The sequence below is a fragment of the Notolabrus celidotus genome, chromosome 6 (genome assembly GCF_009762535.1).
Source record: "Notolabrus celidotus isolate fNotCel1 chromosome 6, fNotCel1.pri, whole genome shotgun sequence".
NCBI lineage: Eukaryota > Metazoa > Chordata > Actinopteri > Labriformes > Labridae > Notolabrus > Notolabrus celidotus.
The window spans coordinates 14,096,740-14,117,478 of NC_048277.1; the positions used below are offsets into that span (position 1 = coordinate 14,096,740).

Below are 20,739 nucleotides of genomic sequence, written 5' to 3' on the forward strand. Positions count from 1 at the left end.
GAGGCAGCATTTTCTCTGTCCCTCTCTGGCGCTACATCACAGGCATGCGTAATTCTCCTTCAGTCTGCATCAACAAGGCAGATACAACCACAGTCACGTATGCACATCCACACACTCATTTACTCACTTACGTCATCCGCACAAACACACACCATTGGAATGGCCCTCATTTATGCTCAACTGACAGGCCCACACGCAGCACATTAAGTATGTGTGGATTCCACACCCATGCTCAGTCTAGACTGCGTAATATGCTCAGACGCACAGTCTTTCTCTCAACCAATCACACCATGCAGCTGTGAGAACCAGCTGTGATTGGTTTGTCCTGTCAGTCTACATGTCTGTCCCACATCTTGACCCGCCTCAGGGCCCTGCACTGTAAGTGAAATTAATTCTCTTCGTGCATCTGTCCCAGTACAATTTGGCAGCTCATTGTGTTCAGCGTTGTGTAATGCTAAAGCGTCATGCTCTTTTCCATGCAGCATGCAGCGCACTCAGGGTTCAGCACTGCACTACATATGTATACATGCACTGCAGCAGTGGAATGCTATTAATAGAGCTCCTCCATACAGACAAATAAGGCTTCTCTTCAAGAGGAATACATTTACCTTTCACTCACATCTCAGGCCCTTATAGCTGCCTGATTTAAAGGACAAAGGAGCAGGGGCAGAAAGAAGAAATGCTCCATAAGCGATCAGAAATGAGAAGAGAGTCAGGAGGTTAAAGAGATGAGTCACAGAGGCAGGGGTAAAAACGGATGGAAGCAGGGAGTGGTGTGATGAGAATAAGGATGTGAGTGTATTTTTAATACGTGTATATATGAAAAGGGAGGGTGCACTTTGTTAAATGCCAAGACACCTTAAGTAGCACATGTGCTTTCTGATTTTCTAGTTGAAGATGTTGTTAGCCCACAGGTTTTTGCCTCTGTTACTTTCCACTGTGACACGCTGATATAGCGCACTTCTCTCAAATACATGAGTGCAATAACAATTGAATGATGTGGGAGAGTTCTAAAGATGAATCAGACTTTGAAAACATTCTATGAATGAGTTTTATGTAACACGCTGTTCTTGGAGGTTGTAATGGAGGGCTTGTAGGCGAGACTGCTCTGTAGGCTGGAAGTCAGAGGGTATGCTTGTCTACTGTATGTGTTTTTGCTCTGAAGGAAATTGAATGGGATCATATTGATCTGAACACAACAACAGTGTGGCTGTCCAGACAGACCCAGGTGGTAACAGCTACGCTCCATTTACCTCAATGCTGTACCGTCAGTTCTGATTTGCTGTGACCAACTCGCCACCCGTTTGAACATGCACAGTGATCCGTCTGGAAACAGCAGTGACCTTAGGCGGTTGTTAATAACATGCTATTAATAGTTTGGTACTTGTCAATAGTTACTGAGTGCGGTAGAGGAAAAAACATGGTGTGCGAGCAAGGAGAGCACAGGCACAGCGAGACCAAGTCCCACATTGTTTCACCCTTTAAAAAGAAGAAAAACATGTCTTTCAAGAAATCCACAGGAGTCACTGAAGGTGGAAAGTCTTGACACAGTTCTTTCCTTACACATGGTACAGTGTTTTGTTATATAGCTTCTTGTATGTGCTTGTTTTCCAGTTTTTTTCTACGCAGGCAGTGTGCCCTAACAATACGGCTTAGTCCTTCACAGCTGTAAATTAACAATAGCACAATGACAGCATAAGGCTGCAGAGCCACAGCCTGATCCTGCACAAATCTGCAGCAGCTACATTTGTCCCAGTTTGTGTGCAGAGATGTGCATCTCATTAGTAGTTTGGTTCACTGTGAATATTACAGGAATAATGAAAGAAGCAGCGTTATTAATAGGAAAGCAACATTGATGCAGGCAAACAGGGAGGACTGAGGAGCAATGGTAATGGTGGTGTGGGTGATAATGGACAGTGGGTCTCTGTGGGCAGAGTGACTGAAGTTTGTTGGAGTCACTATCCGTCACACGTAGACTCACAATGTGGAGTCTGAATTGCTTGACACTGCCATGCACAGTGCTGCTATGTGGAAAGGCTGACATATCCTAGTACAGTTGGTCTTTGTTGGTGTTAGAAAGAGGGGAGAAATTGAAGGTCAGAACAGACAGATATACACTCAGAGATGGAGACTGGATTAAGTTCAGGAGTTTAGAGTCAGTGAGAGAGGGAGAAACAACAAGTAAGTTCATGCCGAAAGACAGGATCACGTCAATCTCTCCAAATGCAAAACGTGGATAAACAAATGCATGCATGTAAAAATCTTTTGTTACATTTAATCAAATAATAATGATCTTTTCTCCACTATTTTCTCCTTCCTTCCACATCTCCCCCTCCCCTCCTTTCCTCCCTCCCTGCTTCTCCACCTGCAGAGGACGAGCAGGTTGTCAGCATGAAGGAGGAGAATCTATTCCAGCGGAGGTTTTCACTTTGCCCCAATGCCACCTCCCCGCCCAAAATTGACCCCCGCTCCCTCACCCGGAACCTGTCTTATGGAGGAGACAACGACCTCTGTAACCTCAGCCCAGGTAAGAAGCCAAGAGTTAAAAGCTGACACATGTAATGTAAATATGACATATATGATATTTGCAACATGTGCTGTGGGATTAGAGTTGCTTAAATGATTGCATACTGATCTCTGCTGTAATTCTTTCATACAGCTCTTGCTGCTTGATAACTGCTTTTAGAGCTGCTGTGCCGTAATTGTTTGTCTCCAGGTGTATTCACAGAGTTCATTTGTATGTGACTAAGTGTTGTGGGTTCCCATCAGGCAGTGACACAGACAGGAACGGCCTCTCCATGCTGAGTAATGAACTTAGTCCTGCCCAATCACCAGGCAGCAAGGTAAGAACACAGCTCCTGATTGGGCCTCTCTTTATAGATTCACTGTGACCGCCTCATTTGAATATGCCAACAGTCCTTGCATTTTACATGAACAGTAATTTATTGTCTTCTGATAGCTTACAATATCAGCAGACTTTAACAGTTCACTTGTTGAGGCCTTTTTTCTTTAAGAAAGTCAAGTAATATTTGGGTAATTTAAAAACATATCATGAAATATATAAAATTGTGATTTCTGCTTTGTGAAATTGAAACCAGAGAAAAAAAATCTGAGCAGTGAAGAAAAAATGACGAGCTGTGGAGTCCTGAGCTATGATGGGAACTGCGTTGATGAATAATGCTATTTATCGGCAACCCAGACTTTTATCGTCTTGATGCTGCCAATCTTACCTCTTTAGTATTATCCTCCATTCCACTCTATTATAAAAGGTATTGGAAGTGGACAATTGTGTCTGTGTGCTTAATTGCAACCTGGTAGTTGCATCTTGTCTTGTCTCCACTGCTCTCTTGCTTTGCCTTATGTCACAATATTGCACAGGAAGATATGGAATGATTGCAGATGCAGCTGCCTCTTTGGCCTTTTTCCTTTCTTACATCCTGGAATCCCTTAAGGAACAACAGGATCCAGTGTATAGCCTTGCACAAGCATGCTGTCTTGCATACAGGATGATAATAATGCACTATTCTTTCAGAAGAATAGATAAGTCTGAGCCCTGTGTGGGCTCACTAAATAATATTTTGAGTAATTTTGGCTCAGATCATACCAAACAGGTGGTTATGTAATAACAGTGAAATTAGAGCATAATTAAGCACTAACATTCTTATCAACTTACTGATGTGTGGAGGCCATCAAACATTAAGTGCCTTTTACTGTCTAACTGAGGAAGTCAGTGGGTTTGTGGTCACAACACCACATCTGACTGCCTTTTCAGCTCTCCTGCTGGTTGAGAGGACCACCCACCTGCTTCATACAAAGTTGTGGTAGATTAAATCAACTAAAAAATGGACCAAATAAATAATGTGTCCAAAGTCAAACAAAATATGTTGTTTAACTCTTGTGGCAGTGCATTAGACAAATACCTGCTGTGTGTTGTTTGCCTGTGTTTTCCCAAAACATGATTGCTCATCATTGATTAAATCAGTCAAACTAAAATAGTATTAAAGTTGCAAGTGTTTGACTTAAGTTAGATATTTCAAAATACTAAGTTGCAACAGGTAGAAGGTTGTCTTAAGCTAGAAATGTCTTCCCTATCCCATATTTGTCCTAACCGGCTGTCACCTCCCTCCTTCTCCAGTCTGAGTCCAGGATGTTTAATGGAGTTGAGAAGGACTGCCCCTCCCCAACAGAGAAGCTGGCCAGGAAGGAGTCTCTTAAGGTACACATCCCTTCCTTGCTTGTGAAAGTTCAATGTTCAGCATTACTACACATTGTGATCCACCATAAAATTCTGTCTAGTATTTCTGTACGTCTAAGATCAAAGGGTTAACTATTTGGTAACATTTTATAGTGTCTTCTTCTTTTTCAAATGTGTGCCATTTTGTTTGTTTTTGTATCATCAACAGTGAAAGTAGGTAATGGTATTCAGAGACAGCAGTATGTGTGACTCTGCTTCCACCTAGTGTTAGTCCTGTCAGATCAGTCCTCTGACCTAGAAGACTGATGACTCATTCATGTGTTGTTGTTTCAGGTCCAAAAGCAGAATTACAGGCAAGAGAAGAAACGGGCTGCCAAGGAGCTGTTTAGCGCACTGAAGGACCCCAGTGTTGTCATTATGGCTAACTGGCTAAAGGTGTGGAGATGTGTCTGTTCATATATTTACTACAGCACTCAGCATATTGACATCTCATCAGCTATTCAGATTTTCTTTTACACCTTCCACAATTTACAACCTGCTGATACAAATAGTAGCTGCTCTGAACATTTTTACTATTTAGTTTGCATCACATGAAGTTGACAATATGTCCACATCGTTTGTAAATCCTCTAATTTATTTTTATTAAATACATCATTCTTACTTGATTACTTCTAATGTTCCAACAAGGACAGTAAAACCATTTCATTTTTTTATCGCAAATAATCGCATGATTGTCAAGAGTTAACTTACAAAACGTACTTAACTTACTTTTCATCTATTCAAAATGTACCTTAATTTAATACTAGTTTTTAATACATCCATCAACATGGGAGTAGACAAATATGCTTGCCTTATGCAAATATATGTTTATTGTTATTGCAACTAGCTGCAAGGTGGTGCAGTGGTTAGTGCTTTTGCCTCATAGCAAGAATGTTTCTGGTTCAAATCCCTGGCCGGGCAGGTTCTGGGTAGTCCAGGCAGAATTCATAAGTGGTGAATCTAAATTGCCTGTGAGTGTGTGCGTGAATGGTTGTATGTCTCTACGTGTAAGCCCTATGATGGATTGACGACCTGTCTTCCCTAAAGACATCTGGGATAGGCTCTAGCCCCACTGCGACCCCAAACGGGTTAAGCAGTAAAATATGATCATGGATGTTATTGCAACAATTCAAAACAATGACAAACACTGTCCAGAAATTATCCAGAATAATCTCAAAGGTACTGTGTATTTAACAGATATGCTGAAAGCAGAACATGGCAAACTCAAGCCCAACAAGCAACAGCAGATGGGTATATTGACCTGAATGTAACATTACTCAGTTATACTAACACAATTTAGTGTCCAACTTTTAAAGGTCACCTTAACTCCCCCTGTTTTTAAGCAGCTCAACACAAAACAATTGACGTCATGCATCACAACAACAGACTCTATATATCAAGTAGCCTACATTGGTCAGTTACATTTTCCATTACTCAAACACCATTCTTTGGATCCTTCACACTTTAAGGAAATAATCCCACACAATGTGACAATGTCTAACCTCACATGGAGGAAATCAAAGGCAGCTCTGAATAGTTTGTTACTGAGATGCCTGGACAACTTTGGCAAGGAGCATTGCTCTCTGCAACAGGTGTGAGCTTTGCCAGCAATTTGTATTTGAGACTCGACTTACTCTGTTGTTAATTCAACTCCCATCAACAGTAAATGCAAACAGCTTTGTTGTTGCCAAGACAATCATCTGGCAGGGCTTTAAAGCCGATTTAAAAGACCTGTTTCTTTATCCATTTCTGCTCAAAGAGGTTTGTTTCTGCTTGCCATCCATAACATTACTGCTGCATCACTTCCTGATATCCCACGGGGCAGGCAGAGGGTCGTTAGCACAAAATGCGCATTCGTCATTAAAATTATGACATTGAAAGAAATTTGCATTATTGCGATAACTCTGACAGCCCTGTTTCTAGCTCTAATATTTCCTCATATTTCGTTCTATTTCTTGTATAGATTCGTGGCTCTCTAAAAAGTTGGACCAAGCTATGGTGTGCCCTGAAGCCTGGAGTTCTTTTGATCTATAAGACCCCAAAAACAGACCACTGGGTTGGCACCATCCTGCTCAGTGCATGCAAGCTGATTGAGAGACCCTCAAAGAAGGACGGCTTCTGCTTCAAGCTCTTCCACCCGCTCGACAAATCCATCTGGGCAGTCAAGGTCAGACATGTTTGTAGGCTCATTGGCTTTTTAAGAAACCGAGCAACAACAAATGATTAAAAAGTATTCAGGAATGAAAGTGAGAACAACCAATGCGCTCATTGTTCTATTTACACCGTTCACTTAGTTTATTTTTTTTAGTTTATGCTTTATTGAAAGAGGACGGTGGAGAGAATTGTAAACTAGGAAGAGATAGTGGGAAGTGGCATGGCAAAGGTACATGGGTCAGACCCTGGCTGCTTTGCCTCTTTCTATGGGGCATGCATTTTAACCGCGGAAAAAAACGTGAAATGCTAATATCATTTAATTCTAATATTTTTTGATGACGCCAATACAAGCACTGAACATGTCTACCTGATATAAAAGATCTGACAAGTGTAAAAGCTGTTGTAAACATGTTTTTGGTGCATTGTTTTTCCTTTATACTGAAGGTGTGGATTAGATTAATAATAAGTCATTTCAAAACATTGAGAATTAATGATAAGTTCATATTCTCTGAAGGTTTTAAATAAAAGCCTTTTTTTCATGGTTTGACATTCAGAATTTAATTGTTTATATTAGTTTAAATGTTCCATTGTGTTCTGTTCAGTGCTCCATTATGCTTACAGCCCTTGAGAGAGCCATTTGTTTCTGTTGGTACAACATGGTTAAAGATGCATAAAGAGTGACTCACTGCTTCATCCATATGCTCAGGGTCCCAAAGGAGAGAACGTTGGCTCCATCACGCAGCCTCTACCCAGCAACTACCTGATCTTCAGAGCAGCATCTGAGTCTGACGGTGAGGATTTTGTGTATTTGTTTCAGTTGGAAGCATAACACACTTGTCCTTTTAATGCATTATGAGGCTGTTTCTTCCCGTCACTAAAAATCTGCTGTCTCTCCAGGTCGGTGCTGGATGGATGCCCTGGAGCTGGCTCTCAGCTGCTCCAGTCTGTACAAGCTGACAGCCAAAGCAGGGAGAGAGGCAGATATCAGCACGTCTTCAGAGTCATCCCATATACTCCACCTGCTGCAGTCCACCCAGCTCACCGAATCAGAGCTGTTACAGTAAGTGTTACACTCATTTATCTGCACACCGAGAGCCTCTCACACATCAATTTCACCATCTTACATTTGCAACCTGTTGTTCTTTTATGATCCTCACTTTTCTGCCAATTCACACACAAGGCTGTTGGCATTTATATCAAAGTCAATTATGCTGTTATGCTTATGCGGAAGTCAGACATTCCCAGATGCTAGTTCTCTAAAACAGTCTTAATATCTCGAGTGATCCACTCAGAAAAACAGCTGAAACAGCACTGACTACCAAAATAGTTCCTTCCAAGACTTGCAAGGCAACAGAGCTGTTTCTGCTCATGTACAGAGGCTCAACCATTCAAGATTTTTGTTACATTATATTATAGTTTCACATGTGATTTGAGGTAATACTGCCATACCTTGCCCCAAAAATTTACTTGGGTTCATTTAGAAAGGATAACAATAATAAATTATTTAAACTGTATGTATAGTATGCTAATTTTATGACATTATATAAGAAAACTGGTTAAATCATTTAAATTGTGCATATTTTAAGAAATTATATAAGAAAACTGGATGAACCACGGTTTCATAATCTAAGCCGGGTTCAATCTTTGATCACTGAAAATGCTAAACTTTGTTCCAAAAGCGTTAGCAGACAAAATACTAAGTTTTACATGAATTACGAAAAAAAAAGAAAAGAAAAAAGGAGACACTAATTCGGATTTCAGATGTTGAAATGTGAAATCATAAAACCCTGTTGTTAGACGCAGATATACTTCTCCATGGCGGTTATGGAGAAGAGAGGGTTGTATTTAGAGAAGAGGAAGTACCTACGACTGGATTTGGACCGTTGTAAAATAGTCTTGGTGCCCCTGTTGAAAACCATGTTTCCTGTCTTACAAATAATAAGCTATATTCCTTTCCATTGATGCACAATGGAAAGCTACAAACTTTTCAAACTTGGCTGATAAAAACAGAAAATGCAGTAAATCAACATTGCATGCTCCTCACTTTACAATAGAAATGAATCGAAATAACCTTACATCCTCCACAACAAAAAGCAATATTAAGCCTTTACATTTTGCACAACTGTCTCTGTGCCTGAATCTGTAGGTGGGTGTTGCTGAAGCCACTCCGGCTGTTGTAGTTAATTTATCCTTTAAATTCTGTTTTTCTGTCTGTGGATTCTAAATGTAGAGTCTGTGTGATACATTCAGCCTGTTACTGTTTTATATTGCTTTGTTCTCAAAGATAAGCCCCTTTTGAATACAATTATTGTATGTGTTGGCCTACCTGTATTTAAATACTCAATATGGCTGTGCATATATGAGTGTCTGTGTCATGCATTGAGAGTGAGAGGAGACCTAACAATGTGGTGCTTTTTGTGGTGTGTCATTTGTCATAGCTGAATTGTGGCGTGTAATTACAATGTGACTCTTCTCCTGCCATAATGTCAGGCATAATGCAGTTGCTGTCTTGTGTTCTGTCTCTTGTGCATCAGCATATTTCATTTTAACATTTGGGCCATAAACCTGGAGTCAACATGTTTGCTTTGCTGACTGTGTAAAGAACCTTGTGTCTCTAAAAGCTGCTGTATTGGACAAAATGTTTATTGTTCTCTGAGGACAGAAAAGCCTTTGATGGGTGTGGAAATGTCTGTAAAACAAGGATTTATATGATCTATAAAATATCCAATATAGAGCTTTAAGGGACCTTGGTTTAGATTATTTCTCGACGCAGCAGGCTCAGGTTAGGCTGCCACACTTGACTTCCCCTAATCTCTAAGCATCTCCTGTCTCGCTTCATCTGTCTTATTTGGGCAGAATGACCTTAAAAAATCTTTAACAACAAAAGTTCCAGGTGTAATATATATATTAATGTAAAGTGTTTTAGGAACAGTTTGATAGAGATGTTGAATATGTAAATGCTCTTGAAGTATCATAGAGTGACACAAAAATTAATTTGAGTAAATGAATCTCAAGGAGAACAGGTAAGTTAGAAATCTTTGCATGTATGTGCTCCAGTCTGGCAGTGCATTAGCTGTTGTGTAAGTGTAACAAAAAGCTGTTCAACAGGTTTTATGCCATAGCCCTGTAGCCAGTATTTGTATGTTATTTCTCTTTCTTCATCTATTTAGCAAAGCTTCTTTTTTGTTTAACTTCTTACATTCACATCCAATCATTTTTAGTTGTTGTTCATATTTCACACACATGTACATTATAGTTTAATAAAGACAAACGCTGAAACAGTGTTGTATTGATAAATCACATCGATATTTACAAACTGTGCTGCTATCTTAAGGGATTCATGTAAGTCATCCCTTATACATGTTGGTACTTTTCCATCAGAGGTTTTTTTCCACCTCTTCCTGAAAGCGTGTGTCCCTCTTCACATACTGTTTCTATCCAACATTAGACATCCCTTTCCTCCCCACCCCCCTCCTACCTATACCTCCTCTGTGGCTGAACCCTCCTTCAGCTATCCACCACCAGCTCCCCCCCCCTTCTTCCCCTCCCCCAGCCAATCACAGCAGCCTGTATGATCACATGACTGACAGAGGAGCAGGAAGATGGAATAGAATGAAAGCCATACACCGCCCAGAGAGAGAGAGAGAGAGAGACGGCAGCAACCAGGCCGTCGAACACAAACAGATAACACACACACACATTGGCACACGGTCAGCGATACACACACACAGACTCACATTCAGGAAGCAGGCGTGCTGGAGTCAAGAAAACAGAACTGCACCTTTAAGTGACTAGATAAAAATATACACGCAGAGAGAGGAGAGGAGATAAGGGCAGACTGAGCCTGTGTTTGGATTTGATGTAACATCATCTGTTTGATTCCTGAGGAAGAGTTTGTCTTTGCTGTTTGTCTCTGAGGTAAGAAGAGCTGCCACTGTTACAGGGCGTGTTTGGGTTAATGGATAACACCACTGTTTGGTCGGTGTCTCACACAGTCTGCAGGAATGTGATCTTTCTACTCTGTCGTGCCCCCAGGCATTATGAAAATTGAACTCCTTTCCATTTGGTGTCTCAGAGTAATAGCTTTTTCCTTGTTTTCCGTGACTGTAATGCCTGAGAGCTTATGACAAACTATAATCGTCTTCCCCTTTTTTAAAGTGTATGTATGTTTTCCTTTAGGATTCTAGTGTGGGGCATTTGTGAAACGTCTGTTTTAGACCTTAGAGTATGCCTGAATGTGTCTGAGCATGCCCATTCCCTATTTGAATATTAAGTCTGTTTGGGGTTGCATGGGAACACAGACGTCCACTGTCTGACTCGGGGAATAGCTCTTAGATTGGAACCACGATGTCCCCTTTAAGTTATTGATTTGTACCCCCCACCCTTCAAAATCACGCTGTCCTCTTCCCCCTCTCTCGGTCTCGCTTCCCTCTATTCTTTTCATTTAGAAACTGATGCGTGACTTTCCTCAGATTGTTCTCTTTTTTTCTCTCAACTTTGTTCTGGTTATTAGAGTGCTGACAGATCAGGGTTTGATGTGTCCAGACTGAGAACTCCACATTGAGGAAGTGATAAATCAGCACAGGATGCATTTTGAATTGGTTATCTCTCAACTTGTGCCTATACTGCATGCACAAATAGGTGTATGTTAAGTCCATGCAAATCAGGCTAGCACGATATTGGAAAAATACTGACATTGCAGCCTTGCTGTTTATCTTTTATTTAATCTGGGATATATATATCCTGCAGTATCAAAAATACAGCCTCCATTTTTGTTACTTATCATCAACCATTTCTTCTGATGTTTAAAGCCACATTTAATCCGCTTGATCAGCCCCATAAGCTACAGTTATTTATAAACAAATGAAAGCTCTTGTACTCCATATGATTCATACAGCTCTTCACAGTATGTGCGCTGCAGGTGTTGCTGGTAAAAAGTGACACTCAACAAGACGTGAGCTCCTCTCAGGTATATATAACCACAGTGTAAATCAACGATGGTGTGATTTACACATCTGATAACAGAAGTACTCTCACTTAAAATCCACTCTGCTAACTGAACATCTGCCTCCAGCTTCATACCAGGGTATCTGATGGCAGCAGCATTGGGTTGCATGTCCACATTTTACTGTCATATGGCACATGGACTCGGCATGCACAGCGGTCAGTTCAGTCGTGATGTGGTGAGCGGCTTCACTAATGTGATATAGACTGACTTTTCTTGTAGATCAGTCTGGAAAACGAGTAGCTGCGTTTTTTGTAGGAGCATGATGTGTTTCAGGTCATATGATTGACATCACAAATCCTGTAACTGTTGCACATGTACAATATATTGTTTAAACACCATATTGTTGGTTAAACAGCATATTGTATGGTCCTAAAGTAAATACATACAGCCCTGTTTGTGTAACCTGACTGTAGCTGACAGTCGAACAGAAGGTTGGATTTGAGAAAGGATAAGAATTCAAATACATGCAGACCCTCCGAGTAAGCCAGGATTTTAAAGTGGATAGTCTCTAATGCAGCAGGCTTATAAATCATACTGTTGGGAGAAGGCCTTCACTGATTCAACACATTTAAATGTTCAAATGAGATGCCCTAAGAAAGCCCAAGTGATGATTTCAGTTTTTCTTGGATGCTGCTGGAGTGGTTTTTAGATTCATTGCTCAAGAGGCAATCAGTAAAGCTTCGCCTGAAATGAAGTAAAATGATATATCATGTTTCTAATGCTGTAAGACACTACCCGTCTTAAAATGCCTTATCATGTTCATTAGTAGTTCCTCAAGCTTTCACACTCAGTTAAATTATCCCTGTTAACGACTGTCTGGTGATATGAAAGTAAATTATGACACATGTTTAAGCTCTGTTAAGCTATAGCCATTAGATAGATACATAAAGAAAATAATTAAAATGCTTAGATATTAAGATTTATTTATATATTTCTAACCCTGCTGTTCTCTTCTCCTCTGTCAGGTTGAATGAAACAGTGCTGCTGGGCAATCACCACATGGAGCATGACGGTTTTTCTGACAAATCAGAGCGGGAGGCTCATGATGACTGGGACACTACGGCTAACGAGAACGGTGGAAGGCTGACAGAGGAGAGCGACATGGACCAATCAGACGAGCTGTCGCCCGGCCCACAGGCCACAGCCTATGTAGAGCAGAGCACAGAGGAGATGGCTGAGGTGAAGTACAAACAAATACACCCTTATGTTCAACATTTAAGAACTGTGCCTTGTTCTGATCTAAGAGCTCTTTCTGCTCGCCTTTGGGGAAACCTTAATTAAAGTCTCTGACCAGAAAGCAAAAGCTTTGAGAATCAATCTTCTCTGCTAGCTTCACCCGTGATCTCTTTTCTCTGCTCAGGCTGGGGAGGCGTCTCAGGTAGAGACGGTGTCAGAGGAGAACAAGGGTCTGATCTGGAGCTTGCTGAAGCAGCTTCGGCCGGGTATGGACCTTTCCAAGGTGGTGCTGCCCACCTTCATCCTGGAGCCTCGCTCTTTCCTTGACAAGCTGTCTGACTACTACTACCATGCCGACCTTCTCTCACAGTCAGTACTTAAACATCACAATACAGAGTGTGAACACAACAGTCTGCACTTTGAGATATTTTCCCTCAAACTCAGAGAAAGACTTGAGTCATGATCTGTCAGCCTCTGATAAATGTGTTTCTCTCTTTCTTTCCTGCTGCAGAGCTGCACTGGAGGAGAGTGCATATGGTCGGATAAAGCAGGTGTTGAGATGGTACTTGTCTGGTTTCTACAAGAAGCCTAAGGTATGACTTAGTTACTGTTGTGTCAGATGGCTTATTGTTATCACAGTTGGTCAAATGATTAAAAGATTAAGGACCTGTTTTTGGACCAAGACTTGAAGAAGACGATAGATGTGGAGCATTTCCTTGTATTCAAAGTAATGTGAAATAAAAATATAACTAATTGTGAAAACAAAAAAAGTAAGGCAGACTTTTTCTAACAAGTGGTAGCATTAGATGCAAAACAGTAAACATAAATTATTAAATCTTAGTGATTTTCAAATATAATTAATCTTAAAACATTTGCTCCCTTTCAAGCAGTGATTGATTTGGAAGTGCTTGCAGTGTTTCAAATGATCTTTTTAATATTTACTGAACTACCTTTCTTCAAACACAAAGTTATTTGTCTATGTATTCCTTAGCTGTGTGACAAATGACCCAGTCCTTCATCTTTCCTGCTGTAGAAACAGCAGAGACACTCGCCTCACTTGTTACAACTTTATTTTCTCAGTGACAGTATGTCAGCCATCAGATAATGCTTGTAGATTGCTAACGCTTGCTCAACACTTTTTTGGGCTGACTACCACAAGGATACTTCATGTTGATGGATGGGTTGAAACCTGATAACCTTTAATTATCTATAGGAGTGTGTCTTATACTCTGTGCAGTACTTTCTGCTGAATTATTGAGCCCGGTCATGTGGTAATGTGGTCCACATGGTTGCTTTCTATTTGTGACTTGTTGGATATCATTGATGAGGCCAGTTTGTTTCAGAGATGATCTGCAAAACATAAATATTGTCTGACATTTACAAACAAAAAAACCCTCATGTTTCTACATCAATCCAAAAGAGAGGATCTGCTTGTGTCAGGAGTGGTCTGCATTCATATGATCGAACATACGACCTCATTTGTTTGTATTTTCCAGGGTCTGAAGAAACCTTACAACCCGATCCTTGGAGAAACATTTCGCTGCTGCTGGCTTCATCCTGAAACTGACAGCTGCACATTCTACATAGCTGAACAGGTGAAGTCAGATTCATTGCTAGAACTAGTAAACGCACTCGACATGATTCATCTTGCATAACCTATTTTGTAATATTGATGAATACCTGTGAGCTGGTTTCTCATACCTTTCACTCTCTCTGTGCTACTCTAATGACTGTCTCTGTCCTCTGCCAGGTGTCCCACCATCCACCCATCTCTGCCTTTTATATCTGCAATAGAAAAGATGGTTTCTCCATCAGTGGGAGCATCCTGGCCAAGTCAAAATTCTACGGTACATTTCATACCATTAGATTTAGTCACACCTAACTATCAGAAGAAGATCAACAGATCTGTCTAAACTTTCATGTTTAGACAGGATGAATGGCTGTCTTGCTGTTTTTTTTTGTTAATGTTATCTTACAAGAAAAATTAAATGCACATTTCCTAAGTGAAGTGCTTCTCCATCTTGTAGGTAACTCTCTGTCAGCCATTCTGGATGGAAAAGCTAGGCTGCTGTTCCTGAGCAGGGATGAGGAGTATGTCATCACTATGCCCTACGCCCACTGCAAAGGTAAAACATCTGCACCAAATGAAGGTCATCTAATAAATCCCACTATGTCCTTGTTGCTAGTTTAACATTGGCATGAGCTTTCTTTTGTCACCATTACACTGCATAATCTGCTTGAATTAGTCAACTGTTCTATGGATTTCATTGACTTAAAGCATTCAGACAATGTTATAACAATTTTGATACTGGAGTTTGTGTCTCTGTAATGCAGTTTAGTTTATAACTGAAAGTCATCTTAACCATCCCCAGAAATGCTGCTGGATCTGTTGCCACCTATTTTACGTGATAAGAATATATGAGGTTTGGTTATGTGGATGATCTTAATACAGTTTAATTAAGTCAGTAATATCCAGGGCAGGGGCTCCTGTTTGGCCATTTTAGAGCATGCGCCCCATTTACAGAGGATATAGTCCTCATTGCAGCTGTTGCTGGTCTACAACCTTTTGCTGCTTGTCATCCACCAACCCCACTCCCAAGATTTCCTGTCTCTCTTAAGCTGTCCCATTTAATAAAGGAGAAATGCCCCATAAATATCTATAAAAAAATAACCAGGACAAACAATGACACTGATATTACAAATGCTGTGAACCACAGAAAGGAGGAGAGAAGATAAGGGTTTTCCAGGTCACTCAGTGTTCTCTAAAGGCTGGATAGGATATCATGAGGAAATACATAAACAGGTGTATGTGGACTTAGTGGTTCTATGAAGTGCCTAATTTCTAAAAGGCATCTTGTCATAATGTTCACTTGAAATAAACCCTGTGAAGTTTCCTTTTTTAAACTCTCATGCTGTCTGGTAACACTGAACATGATACACCTGTTGTTCTAAACATCTCATTAAGGGACTATTTACTTTTTACCTCAGTTCAAACTTCATGCCTCATCAGGCTGTTTGTTTAAAGCTCCTCTGCAGTTTAACAGGTTAATATACCAAAACTGATACTCTGAAATCCACTGTGACCAATCTTGTGTGGGCAGTGAGTTTTGATTGCTTCCACTGGAGCCAATTTGAGTTTGAACGTTTTTCAGTTTATTCTCTGATGGTTATGCATGACTACTTACCTTTTTCTGTTTTTGATCCTAAATGCTGTATCTGTGCATCCTGCAGGTATCCTGTACGGCACCATGACACTAGAGCTAGGAGGGAAGGTTACTATTGAGTGTGAGAAGACAAAGTGTTTCACTGAGTTAGAGTTCAAACTCAAGGTATTCTTAACACATTGTTTATGTTTTTAAACATTATATGATATTTTTAAGGTGTTTTTTGTTGTAACACTAAGCTAGTCAGCAGTTGTTACTGTGTAATCTGAGAAGGCAGCAGATTGTAGTAAAGGTGTTATATTCACTCTGTTCATTGCAGCCTTTCCTTGGAGGCCCCTGCTCTGTGAATCAGATCAGTGGGAAGATTTATGTTGGAGAGGAGCTGCTGGCTACAGTTGATGGACACTGGGTGAGCGCTTTAATCTCTTTGTCTCTGCCTCAACCTTCATCTGAAGTTCATCTTTTTTTGTCTCTTATTCTCAATTAATATCTTTTTTTCTGTAATATGAGACAGAATTGGTAATAAGAACAATGGGGTTGCTTTTAAAGCAAGCGTATGATCTATCAATCAAGCTTTATTACTATAGCACCAGTTCACAACAAGTGTTATCTCATGCTTTACCAAACAAGCAGGTCTAGTTTACACTCAACAAAGACCAATGAGATAAGATCCAATACCATCTAATTTTAAGATTCAATCTTAGAGCACTTAGCAAGTTGCAGTAGCAAGGAAAAACTTCCTTTTTAACAGGCAGAAACCTCAAGCAGAACCATACTCATGTTGAGCAGCCATCTGCTGTGTCTGTGGTGGGATAGGTCAAGGGGATAGTGGGGGACAAAGACAGAAAAACCTATACAGTATGGGAAGGTTTTAAGATGAACACATTTTTTCTTTCTATGGGTCAGTTTTTTAAAGGAAAGGAGATTTCCATTCTCACAGTTATCAAGAAGTCTGTGTTTGGACTGATGATGTCACCGTCACTGAGCATTTTGTCGTCTCCCTGTCTTCAGGACAGTGAAGTGTTCATACACGAGAAACGTTCGGGCCAGCAGGAGACGTTGTGGAACCCGAGCTCTGACATTCGCAGCAGCCGACTCAAAAGACAAGTGGTACAAGTAGAACAGCAGGGAGAGTTTGAGTCTGAAAGGTAATTCATTTGTCACAACGTTAAGAAAGCTATTTATTTTGATGCATCAAGATGACATCCCATGTCCCTGTTGTCAGATGAAGATTAAAAACATTTACCTTAATGGCATAAATCCACTGTACTCCATATTAATGTTGATATTGTTTTTCAGACTGTGGCAGCATGTAACCAGTGCCATCATGGACCGGGACCAGCTAAGGGCCACCCAGGAGAAGTTTGTGCTAGAGGAAGCTCAGCGGAGAGAGTCCAGGGAGAGAGGAGACAAACCCTGGACCTCCAAACTTTTCCAACAGGACCTCGTCACCTCTGAGTGGACCTACAGGCACATGGAGTAAGAACACACACACACACACACGCACACACGCACACGCACACACACACACACACACACACACACACACACACACACACACACACACACACACACACACACACACACACAGATGCAAATTTTTTCGAGTAATGTAACAAGGGGTCAGTGGAGTTAAAACATTGAAACAATGACATATTCAGGTTGAACTTATGCTGTGTCAGAAGTTTTGATATAACGTCTTGTTTTGCAGCTTGCAGCCGTGGGACCCTGAGCGCTCTCTGGTTCAGTTTGAGAAGGACGGAGTGATTCAGACGCAAGAGAAGAGCCAGAGGCAGCACATTGGACTCTCCTACAGCCACAGCTGGACCAGCCAACAGAAGGTGAGCAGCACCAACCACACACCTCTAAACTAAAGCTGCAATGATCAGGGTAACATCTATAGAGAGTGGAGAATACTTTGCGCTACTGTTTTGCTGATGATGGCCTGAACAGTTGCTGATACATTCTTAATTTCATAGGTCAACAGAGCAAGTATCAACTGTTACCAATACTTAGCCTTTTTATCAGTCCCTCCCGACCAGATATATTATTGATAGGATGTTTCAGTTACATTTCCTGGAATTGAAAGCTGTCCTGTTCTCTGTCAAACCAGGATACCTCAGATAATTGAATGCTTAAATATAGCTATTGAGCAGGATCAGCTCTTTACTCTCTCACTAGTTATTCGCTGCAGGGATGCCCTACAGAAAAACGCCATCTTTTACCATCTGTCAGCATGTATTGTCAGCCAGCAGTTCCGTTTATCTACAGTGGAGTTTCACTAACTTTTCAATACTCACCTTCTTCCTCTTCGTCCTCCAATTTACCCCTTAGGCTGAGGTGAATGGGAAACGCAGAAAGGCGAGCAGCCAGCCGTCCAGCTGCAGCCAGAACACGGAGAGCAGTAGCACCACACCGGAGCCCACACACGAGTCCTCGGACAATGAAGGTGAGACACGTACACACTAAAGAACCTTTAAAAGGCTAACTGAGATAAAATTGTGGAATCTACATCTAAATGGTCTTTCTTTATGTGCCCAGGGTTCTCTAACCAGTGTGCACGGTGCAGTAAAGAGACGAAGGACATCGCTCTGATTGAGGCCTCAATCACATCCATACAGAAGACACAGCAGGACATCCAGAGGTGAAAATTACATGTTTACACTCGTAAACACATTTATAGGGAGTAATGGGGAGGTATAGTGTCTCAAGAGGACAGAGAGACCAAGTTCAGTCAGCCTAACAGAAGAAAATCCTTCATACAGATGAAAGGAAACAAAATGAAACTGTTTATTTAAACATTTTATTCATATTAAAGAAGAATATTTTGTTTAATTTAGGATGGGTTCTTGGTTCAACAAAAACATCCAATAACTAGTTATTTGACGTAATGAGGTTGATAAAATGTTCTTTTATTATTTCACATTGTTTAACACATGTAAACTCTCCTCACAGGAACCTGGTTGCTCTGAGTCGTCAGATGGCACGTCAGAGGGCGTCAGAGGATGGGGTCTCATTGACAGGCCGTCACTGTCTTATCCTCTGCGTCGTCCTCCTCTCACAGTTACTCCTCAACTACGTCTTCACCTGAGCCCGCTCCTCAAGAAGAGTTCCCCTCCGACACTGATCTGTCACAACATCCCTCCAAAAAGCACAGACTCCAATCAGCAGACGAGGGCAGAAACCTCAGATCAGTGCTAGGAGGGCACATTTTTCCTCTTTGTTTCCTCTGGGAGGGGAGGAACACGGACATTTAAAGCAATAAACACAGCCACAGCCGCCGCCTGTCAGTCATCTGCAGAGAGGAATGGCATCCCCTAGTGTAGCCAGACTGAAACAGCACCGGCACCCATGCACTTTGGACAGGAAGAGGAAGGATGAGTGACCAGCACGGCTCAAAAGTTTCAAAATAAAAGATGAAATGAATGACAGTGATGAAGAATGATTTTGCAAAAAGAAATGACAGATAGGATGTCTCACCATTCCTTAGTGTCTTTTTTTATATTGCCCTGCAATACTTTTGTGTCTGTTTGTGTGCCTGTATGTGTGTTTTCTTCGAACCTGCAGCACATTAGGCCCTATAGGTGCAGGCAGAACCCCACCTGGATGTCTCCTACACCCCATCCGCTCCAGATTTCTGGGCCTTAACGCTAAAGCCAAAAAAGAAGAAGAAGAAAAACAAACAGAAGGAAAATCTTCCAACAGTGCAATTCTGTGTGTTTTGTATCACGTACGCTTGAACACACACTGTCTCGTCTTTTAATGATGATAACTTTACCAAAACAGTATTTATAATCTGGGAGGACAAAGAGTACTTGTTTACAGGGAGCACTGTGTGTGTTTGTAGTGACACATAAGAAGAGAGGAGGCAGGGCAGAGAGCCAAACAGAGTGTCTTTGTATTTGTGTGCCTGTAGTGCTGTAACTGAACGGATAATAGCTTAGCACTGCTGTGGTGTAGACCATGACACTAGTGTGTACAATCAGTTACGTACAGAAGCAACAAGAGGAGGGAGAGATGGAGGAAAGAGTGAAAACAAGAAGACAAAAATGAGTACTTTGGTCTAATGGAATGAGGTTGTGTGTGTATCTTGGTCCACACCGTGTTTAAGTGACTGTTTAAAGATGTAAACACTTAGCAACGAGTTGTTTGTTTTGTCTTTTAATCAAACTGTATATATTTGTCTGAACTTCTGTGTTTCAAAAAGAGATTTCAGAATGTATTTATTGGGTGATTAACCTTGACTTTCCTAATCTGATTCAGCTTGGAGGATGGAGACCAGGGCTGACAATCGCTCTCCCAGTGATGTGTGTGTTAGTTGTATTTGTGTGTGCGAGTGTGTGTGTGTGTGTGAGTGTAAGGGAGCACATGTGTGCGAGTAAGCCATTATGGTTGAGCTATAAAAAAAAAAAGCCAGATCTGTGATCTTGGCTTTTACCAGTATGTAACCCTTGAGTTTCAGTCTCCATTGCCAGTCTCTCTGATTGAGAGAGGTGAACACAAGAAGGAAGTCGACTCTTTGAATGCTTTTATTTACACTTCAATTTGTTCATTCTTTCATTCTTTTCCTGTTTTTCTACTCTACTGCCATGTTGTGGGACTGTACATGCCAGATATTTTGTCATGATACTACAGAAAACATGAACATTTTAACCCTGCTGCTGTCTCTGGCTCTCATTTGTCTTATGATAGAACATTGTGTCCACTGGTGTTACATTTTCTCTCTCTGAGGTCAGACATTCTCCACTAGAGGGAGACGTTGATGCACGTTTTACTACGGTCTCTAATCTGGGACTGGGATTCCCCTTTGCATAGCTGGACTACACCAGGCAAGCTCAGAGATATTTCAGGCATTGGTTCTGAATGAAAGAATGTTAGACTAGCCTTAACTAAAGGTGACAATTCCTTCTTTAATACAACAAAGACAGTAGCCCACACAATAGACTTATCGACGGTGGCAACAACAACACTGCATGAGAATTTAGTCAGTGCCCTAACAGAGT

General features: G+C 41.0%; 1 protein-coding gene across 3 annotated transcripts in view; it reads left to right on the forward strand.

The window, feature by feature from the left end:
* osbpl5 (oxysterol binding protein-like 5) overlaps positions 1-20,394 on the forward strand; it is a 51,283-nt gene extending 30,889 nt beyond the window's left edge. For all 3 annotated transcript variants that reach the window (XM_034685440.1, XM_034685441.1, XM_034685442.1), the window contains exons 3-23: positions 2,372-2,527; positions 2,770-2,843; positions 4,136-4,216; positions 4,529-4,630; positions 6,198-6,401; positions 7,095-7,179; positions 7,286-7,448; positions 12,362-12,575; positions 12,757-12,941; positions 13,084-13,165; positions 14,069-14,167; positions 14,323-14,419; positions 14,600-14,698; positions 15,804-15,901; positions 16,056-16,145; positions 16,748-16,884; positions 17,036-17,215; positions 17,448-17,577; positions 18,071-18,185; positions 18,278-18,380; positions 18,692-20,394. In XM_034685440.1, coding sequence (XP_034541331.1) covers positions 2,392-2,527; positions 2,770-2,843; positions 4,136-4,216; positions 4,529-4,630; positions 6,198-6,401; positions 7,095-7,179; positions 7,286-7,448; positions 12,362-12,575; positions 12,757-12,941; positions 13,084-13,165; positions 14,069-14,167; positions 14,323-14,419; positions 14,600-14,698; positions 15,804-15,901; positions 16,056-16,145; positions 16,748-16,884; positions 17,036-17,215; positions 17,448-17,577; positions 18,071-18,185; positions 18,278-18,380; positions 18,692-18,827 — 2,610 coding nt within the window. In that variant the 5' untranslated portion in view covers positions 2,372-2,391 and the 3' untranslated portion in view covers positions 18,828-20,394. The remainder of the gene's footprint in view (positions 1-2,371; positions 2,528-2,769; positions 2,844-4,135; positions 4,217-4,528; positions 4,631-6,197; positions 6,402-7,094; positions 7,180-7,285; positions 7,449-12,361; positions 12,576-12,756; positions 12,942-13,083; positions 13,166-14,068; positions 14,168-14,322; positions 14,420-14,599; positions 14,699-15,803; positions 15,902-16,055; positions 16,146-16,747; positions 16,885-17,035; positions 17,216-17,447; positions 17,578-18,070; positions 18,186-18,277; positions 18,381-18,691) is intronic.
* Positions 20,395-20,739: the final 345 nt, after the last annotated feature.